General features: G+C 65.8%; 1 protein-coding gene across 5 annotated transcripts; it reads left to right on the forward strand.

Moving 5' to 3' along the window:
* Positions 1 to 869: 869 nt before the first annotated feature.
* On the forward strand, positions 870 to 7,147 carry INKA1 (inka box actin regulator 1). Of its 5 annotated transcripts, none has more exons than XM_075939609.2 (2): positions 870 to 1,028; positions 6,124 to 7,145. In XM_075939609.2, exons 1-2 carry the CDS (start codon positions 978 to 980, stop codon positions 7,048 to 7,050), a joined length of 978 nt encoding a protein of 325 aa, XP_075795724.1. In that variant the 5' UTR covers positions 870 to 977; the 3' UTR covers positions 7,051 to 7,145. The 5 variants fall into 5 exon arrangements, with proteins under 5 accessions (XP_075795724.1, XP_075795725.1, XP_075795721.2 ...); XM_075939610.2 differs by having other exon boundaries at positions 884 to 1,025; positions 6,124 to 7,147; XM_075939606.2 differs by lacking the exon at positions 870 to 1,028 and adding an exon at positions 2,092 to 4,235 and having other exon boundaries at positions 6,124 to 7,146.
* Positions 7,148 to 7,191: the final 44 nt, after the last annotated feature.

A 7,191-nucleotide genomic window follows, 5' to 3' on the forward strand; every position in this document is an offset into this window, starting at 1 on the left:
CCTCCGGCCGGTGCAACCTGAGCCATGTCCCCTTGGGACACTGGGGGCTTGGACCAGGATCCTGGGTTTAAAGTGCAAGAGAACTCCCCCCCCGCCCCATGCGACCCCACCCCCTGCAGGTGTATGGCCTGGGCTGCAGGAGGAGGTGGGAATGGTGGGGCTGGGGTGCTGCTCTGGGGCGACTCTAGACTTGGCCACCTGAAACGCAGGAGGTACTGGGCCCCAAAGGGCATAGTGTTGGGGCCAGTATGGGCCCAGGGCTGGGGGGCCGATAGGGGCAGCTGGCGCCAGGGGTTGGAGGGGCCGGTTGGGGCGGCTGGTGCCTGGGGCTGGGGGGGCCGGTTGGGGCATCTGGTGCCCAGGGTTGGGGGGGGGCGGTTGGGGCGGCTGGTGCCCGGGCTGGGGGGGGGCCGTTTGGGGCGGCTGGTGCCCGGGGCTAGGGGGGCCGGTAGGGGCGGCTGGTGCCCGGGCTGGGGGGGGGGGCCGGTTGGGGCGGCTGGTGCCCGGGGCTGGGGGGCCGGTAGGGACGGCTGGTGCCCAGGCTGGAGGGGGGGGGCCGGTAGGGGCGGCTGGTGCCCAGGCTGGAGGGGGGGGGCCGGTAGGGGCGGCTGGTGCCCAGGCTGGAGGGGGGGGGGCCGGTAGGGGCGGCTGGTGCCCGGGGCTGGGGGGCCGGTTGGGGCGGCTGGTGCCCGGGGCTGGGGGGCCGGTTGGGGCGGCTGGTGCCCGGGGCTGGCGGCTCGGCCGGGGCCCCTCGCGCCGTCGGGCCCCGGGATGCCCGCATCGGGCTCCAGCCCCCGCCGCCCCGGGAGTCACGTTACTGCGGCCGCCCATTGGCCCGGCGCGGCCCGGGAAGGGGAGGATCGGGGCTCATTGGCTGCTCCGGGCGGGGGCCGGGCCTGGGACGGCGAGCGCCGGGACCAGCTCGCGGCTCCGGGCCAGCGCCGGGCGCCCTGGGCTCCAGCCCGCCGAGCCCCGACATGCGCCGCGCCCGGCTGGACGCCTCCCTCGGCCGCCTGCGCGCAGAGGTGGTGAGTGGCCGGCGGGGCAGGGCGCGGGGGACCCTGGCAGAGGCCAGGGGCGCGGGCCGGGGCGTCTGGGGCGCGCCTGGCACCGCGGGGCTGGGGGCTCCACGCCGGGCGAAGCCCCGGGGGCAGGGGCAGGGGCCGGCTCCGGGACTCCCCGCGGGCAGACCTGCCGTCTCTGCGCGCTGGGCTGCCCGGCTGGGGGTTCCCGCGGAGCGGGGCGCTGTCTGGCCACGAGTTCCAGACGTGAGCAGGGACTCGCGAAAAGCCAGAGGAGCCTGCGCCCCCCCCCAGCCGGGCCTATGGTCCCGGCGCCCCGCGTGACCCGGGCACTGCCCCCTTGTTGTTCTCCCCCCATGGCCCTGGGCATGTCTGAAAATCTGGCTCCTTGCCAGGGTCCCGGTTCCCGTGTGGGGCAGCAGGCGGGAGCGCTCAGCGTGGGGGTTGCGCTGTCTCTGTGGGCGGGGGGGGGGTTCCCCTCGCTTTAGGCTGCTGATACAAAGCGGCATTTTTGTTGTTTTCCAGCTGATGTCAACAGTGTGCCTAAGAGCTGGTTGGGGTGACAGGACAGTGCCCTCAGAGATGGGGGGCGATCAGCCACCAGGCACAGTGACATCAGAGATGGGGGGACCAATCAGCCACCAGGGACAGTGACATCAGAGATGGGGGGACCAATCAGCCACCAGGGACAGTGCCATCAGAGATGGGGGGCGATCAGCCACCAGGCACAGTGACATCAGAGAGGGGAGAGCCAATCAGCCACCAGGGACAGTGACATCAGAGATGGGGGGACCAATCAGCCACCAGGGACAGTGCCATCAGAGATGGGGGGCAATCAGCCACCAGGCACAGTGACATCAGAGAGGGGAGAGCCAATCAGCCACCAGGGACAGTGACATCAGAGATGGGGGGACCAATCAGCCACCAGGGACAGTGACATCAGAGATGGGGGGGCAATCAGCCACCAGGCACAGTGACATCAGAGATGGGGGGACCAATCAGCCACCAGGGACAGTGACATCAGAGATGGGGGGACCAATCAGCCATCAGGGACAGTGACATCAGAATGGGGAGAGCAATCAGCCACCAGGGACAGTGACATCAGAACGGGGAGAGCCAATCAGCCACCAGGGACAGTGACATCAGAAATGGGGGGGACCAATCAGCCACCAGGGACAGTGACATCAGAGCGGGGAGAGCCAATCAGCCACCAGGCACAGTGACATCAGAATGGGGAGAGCAATCAGCCACCAGGCACAGTGACATCAGAGATGGGGGGGACCAATCAGCCACCAGGGACAGTGACATCAGAGCGGGGAGAGCCAATCAGCCACCAGGCACAGTGACATCAGAGATGGGGGTGAGCTAATCAGCCACCAGGGACAGTGACATCAGAAATGGGGGGGACCAATCAGCCACCAGGGACAGTGACATCAGAATGGGGAGAGCCAATCAGCCACCAGGGACAGTGACATCAGAGCTAGGGAAGCCAATCCAACCCCCTAGGTATAGTGACATCAGAGCTGTGGGAGCCAATCAACCACCAAGGATAGTGATGTCAGACCTTGAGGAACCAATCAGCTACTGGGGGTGGTGATGTCAGAGCTGGGTGCACCAATCTCCACACACTGGCTCAGGCTTTGGGCTTGACAAGTGATAGTAGCGCTGCTGTTGAGCCCTTGGGGGTCTGCCCTGGGGCTGAACAGGGAGGTTGTGTAGCTGTCCCAGAGCCCTGGGCATGACCTCTCTGCCTGCCTGGGGGCCTGGCCCTGGCCATCGGGCCTGCCTGCTGGCCGGGTATTTTCCTGAGCAGCAGCTCAGGGCGAGCCTGGCCCAGTTCAGGCTGGAGCTTCGGCGGAGCCAAGCGGGTGCCAGTTTCTGTGGCATATTGGAGGCCAGGCTGCCAGGCCCAGCTGCTCCAAGCCACCCCCTGCAGGACTATGCTCAGGCAGCTGGCTTGGCCCAGAACAGCCTGGGAGCAAACCCAGAGCTGGACACCCCCTGGGTCCCTTGGCCCCCGAGACTATGTGCCCCATGCTCTGCGGTGCAATTAGGAGCTGGCACTGACACATCTCTGGGACAAAGCCTGTGAAGTGAGCCTGCCCTTGGTGCCATCGCCACTGGCAGGGCCACAAGGGTGGTGATGGGTCGGTGGTTGTTCCCCTTGTGGCACGGGAGCGGCCTGGGCTCGGGCCCCGTGTCTCGGCTGTGGCAGTTAGAGGGGCCGGGCTGCAATTGCCAAGGTTTCCTTCTGGGAAGTGCAGCCGCGCCCTAAGCAGCGTGCTGAGCGGGAGCCGAGGCGGTTAGTGGGCGTGGTGGGACGTGGGGGTGGTAGGAAGCACGAGGAGCCCCACCCCAAAGCATGGAGCTGGCAGCACCAGGGAGTGTCTCAGGCCGGGCTCGCCTTGCTCAGGCCCTAAACCCGTCTGCTCCACGGCCTGGCGGCGCCTGCCCTCGCTCCCCTCCAGCCACGCACACCCCTGCTGGCCCCTACGCATACAGCACCCAGGGCTTCCCTGCTGTAGGCAAGAGTGGGGGCTAGTGGTTAGAGCAAGGCCAGGGCATGGGACAGCTCCGGGGGTGGCACTGAAAAGGGATCTGAGCAGGTCCTGCTGGGGGTGCCCTGCATGGGCCTGGCCCTGCTGCATAGTTCAGCTCTCTCCTGCCTGGGCCCAAGGCCTGGGGAAGCGCCCCTGCCCCATGGTCTATTCCCAGGCTTCTGCCCTGCACTGCGGGGTTTGGTGGGACCCAGGGTCCCCCCACGTGGCTCTGCCCCCCAGTGCCGAGCTCTCCCTGCCCCTGCGTCTCTAGCCAGGCTTGGCTTGCACAACTCCAGCTGCTGCTTGCTTGTCACGTCCCGGGCTGTGGCTGCAGCTGCCGGCAGGGCGGGGTGGCTGCTTGCTCACCCCGACATGCTGCAGCACGCGGCGGGGATGGGCCGCTGAGTGCAGGAGCAGCCGGAAAGTGGTGCCCTGGGGCTGGGTGCGCGTCCAGGCAGTGGGGCCTTGCGTGTGCGGCTCCCCTCACAGCTCCATGCCCAGCCCAGGCAGACGCTGCTGCAGCTGCAGAGACCACTGCCCGGGCCCAGCCTGGTGCCCTCAGCACCGCAGGACGGGCTGTGGCTGCCGGAGAGGAGACAGGGACTCAGCCCCCAGCTGGCCTCACTGCCTGGGAGCCCAGAGCCTAGTGAGTCATCTGGGAGCTGCCCTGGGGGTGAGCAAGGTGGAGACTGCAGGGAGGCAGCTGCTACCTGGTGGCCATGAGGACGCTGCATGTGGGGGGAGGGTGGGGGTGGGACAGGATGTGCATGGGGGAGGGTGTTGTGTGGGGGGGGTTATGGAAGTGGGGGGAGCAGGAATGTATGGAGGGAGCTGTGGGGACAGGGCAGAGGATGCATGGGGTGGTGGTAGGGCATGGGAGGCCATGATGTGTATGGGACATTTGGGGGCAGGGCGGGGCAGGGCATGGATGGGAGAGGTCATGAGACAAAGTGTATACAAGGGCGTGGGTGCTTAATGGGAAGTGTGGGGCCAGGGCAAGGCTTATGTGGGGTGGCAGATGGTATATGGGCATGGCGGGGTCTGGGCATGGTGGGGCACCATAGCACGTCACTGTGGCTGGGTCCCATCCTGTGCCTTGCAGATGATCCCTGTGTGTACAACCCATCCTGGCTCCTCAGCGGCATGAGATTGGTGCTGGGAGAGCGTTGGAAGAGACTGGGGCTGTTGCAGCGTGACTGGTCTTGGGCTGGAGGAACTGGGCTGTTGGGAGGGGTGATGAGGAACAGGACTGTTGGAGGTATTGGGAGGGGTGACGGGGCTGTTGGGACAGTGATGGTGTTGCTGGAGGTGTTGGGAGGGGTGACAGGATTGTTAGGATGGGACTGTTGTAGATCAGGAGGAGTGATGGGGCCATTGGGGTGGTGACAGGGTTGTTGGAGGTGTTGGGAGGGGTGACGGGGATGTTGGGACAATGACGGGGTTGTTGAAGGTATTAGGAGGGGTGACGGGGATGCTGGGACAATGACGGGGTTGTTGGAGGTGTTGGGACAATGACAGGGTTGTTGGAGGTGTTGGGAGGGGTGATGGGGATGTTGGGACAATGACGGGGTTGTTGGAGGTGTTGGGACAATGATGGGGTTGATGGGGATGTTGGCACAATGACGGGGTTGTTGGAGGTGTTAGGAGGGGTGACTGGGATGTTGGGACAATGATAGGGTTGTTGGAGGTGTTGGGACAATGATGGGGTTGATGGGGATGTTGGCACAATGACGGGGTTGTTGGAGGTGTTGGGACAATGATGGGGTTGATGGGGATGTTGGCACAATGACGGGGTTGTTGGAGGTGTTGGGACAATGATGGGGTTGACAGGGATGTTGGCACAATGACGGGGTTGTTGGAGGTGTTGGGACAATGATGGGGTTGACAGGGATGTTGGCACAATGACGGGGTTGTTGGCGGTGTTAGGAGGGGTGACTGGGATGTTGGCACAATGATGGGGTTGTTGGAGGTGTTGGGACAATGAGGGGTTGACGGGGATGTTGGCACAATGACGGGGTTGTTGGAGGTGTTGGGACAATGATGGGGTTGACAGGGATGTTGGCACAATGACGGGGTTGTTGGAGGTGTTGGGACAATGATGGGGTTGATGGGGATGTTGGCACAATGACAGGGTTGTTGGAGGTGTTGGGACAATGATGGGGTTGATGGGGATGTTGGCACAATGATGGGGTTGTTGGAGGTGTTGGGACAATGATGGGGTTGACGGGGATGTTGGCACAATGATGGGGTTGTTGGAGGTGTTGGGACAATGATGGGGTTGTTGGGATAATGACGGGGTTGTTGGAGGTGTTAGGAGGGGTGACGGGGATGTTGGGATAATGACGGGGTTGTTGACATGGGTGTCAGGGCTGCTGGGACGGGGCTGTTGGGACAATGATGGAGGTGTTGGGACGACAGGGTTTTTGGGAGGGGTGACGGGGCTGCTGGGAAGGGGCTGCTGCCAGGAGGGGTGACAGGACGGCTGGGGGCACAGGCCAGCTGTGTTGCAGGGTGACCAGTTGGGCAGGGCCGAGAACCTCACCACGTTCCTCTCCCCACAGCTGTGCTTGCGGGAGGCAGGGGACACGCTGCGGGACCAGATGCAGTGCATGATGCGGACTCTCCATGAGATGAAGCGGACTCCAGGCTCAGCCCCACACCTGGGCCCCCCTGAGGTGGCACCAACGCCCCTGGGGCCCTGCTGGCAGCAGCCTGTGGAGAACCGGGCATCTGCGGTCTCGGAGGCCGACTCGGCCTGCTGCCTCGAGCTGCCGGAGGAGGAGGAGCGCGCGCCACCAGCCAGCGAGAGGAGCCTGGAGTTCGACTCCGGCTACTCGGAGGCCTCGGGGGGCACGTGGCAGGAGGAGGAGAGGCCGGTGCTGCGCAGGCACCCCCTGCCCCCCTGCCAGCGGGCACACAGGCTCTCCACGGGGGCTTTTCTCCGCAGCAGCCCCAGTCAGGGCCCTGGCCGGCAGGTCCGGCCCAAATCCGCCTCGGACGCCTGCCTGGAGCAGTGGCGGGTGCTGGAGCCGGCCGATGCGCAGGACTGGACTGTGGCGCTGCTCTCGCAGAGCCGCAACCGCCAGCCGCTCGTGCTGGGCGACAACAGCTTCGCCGACCTGGTGGAGAACTGGATGGACCTGCCCGAGGAGGGGCCCTCACCTCCCTGGCCCCCCCCGGAGCTGCCGCGCCGGCTGGCCAAGCCCCACGGCTTCCTGCTCAGCCTCTCCGGCAACGTGCGGCGCAAGCTGGCCAGCCTGGCGCGCCCCAAGGGGGCCCCTGCCCCACGGCCCGCTGGGCGCGAGTTCCTCAGCAGCCAGCGCCTCTCCGGCCCCGGGGCCCCCACGGGGCCAGCCCAGGGGCCCCTCTTCCACCAGTCGCACAGCGACGTGCCCCATCTCCGCACGGACTGCGCCCACATTGCCGCCCTCTTGAACAGTCGCAGCCGCCAGCCAATCATCTGCAACGACACCATTGGCTACATCTAGCCCCGCCCCCAGCGCTTCTGCCCCGGCTCCACGTTTGTACTTGGCTCTGTAAATAAACCAACAGCTTTTGTACGGAAAGCGCAGCCAGAGCCTGCCTATGGGGCGGGGGAGGCACTGGGGAGGGTGGGCCCGGCCTGAACC

Source organism: Pelodiscus sinensis, chromosome 11, assembly GCF_052426305.1.
Source record: "Pelodiscus sinensis isolate ZL-2025 chromosome 11, ASM5242630v1, whole genome shotgun sequence".
NCBI classification, from domain to species: Eukaryota; Metazoa; Chordata; order Testudines; family Trionychidae; genus Pelodiscus; species Pelodiscus sinensis.

What these genes read in the sequence shown, in the direction of transcription:
- INKA1 (XM_075939606.2), top strand. Translation starts at nt 4,056, where the DNA reads ATGCCCAGCCCAGGCAGACGCTGCTGCAGCTGCAGAGACCACTGCCCG. An exon ending in ATCTGGGAGCTGCCCTGGGG is followed by an intron (nt 4,236 to 6,123) that starts GTGAGCAAGGTG and finishes CTCTCCCCACAG; the next exon opens with CTGTGCTTGCGGGAGGCAGG.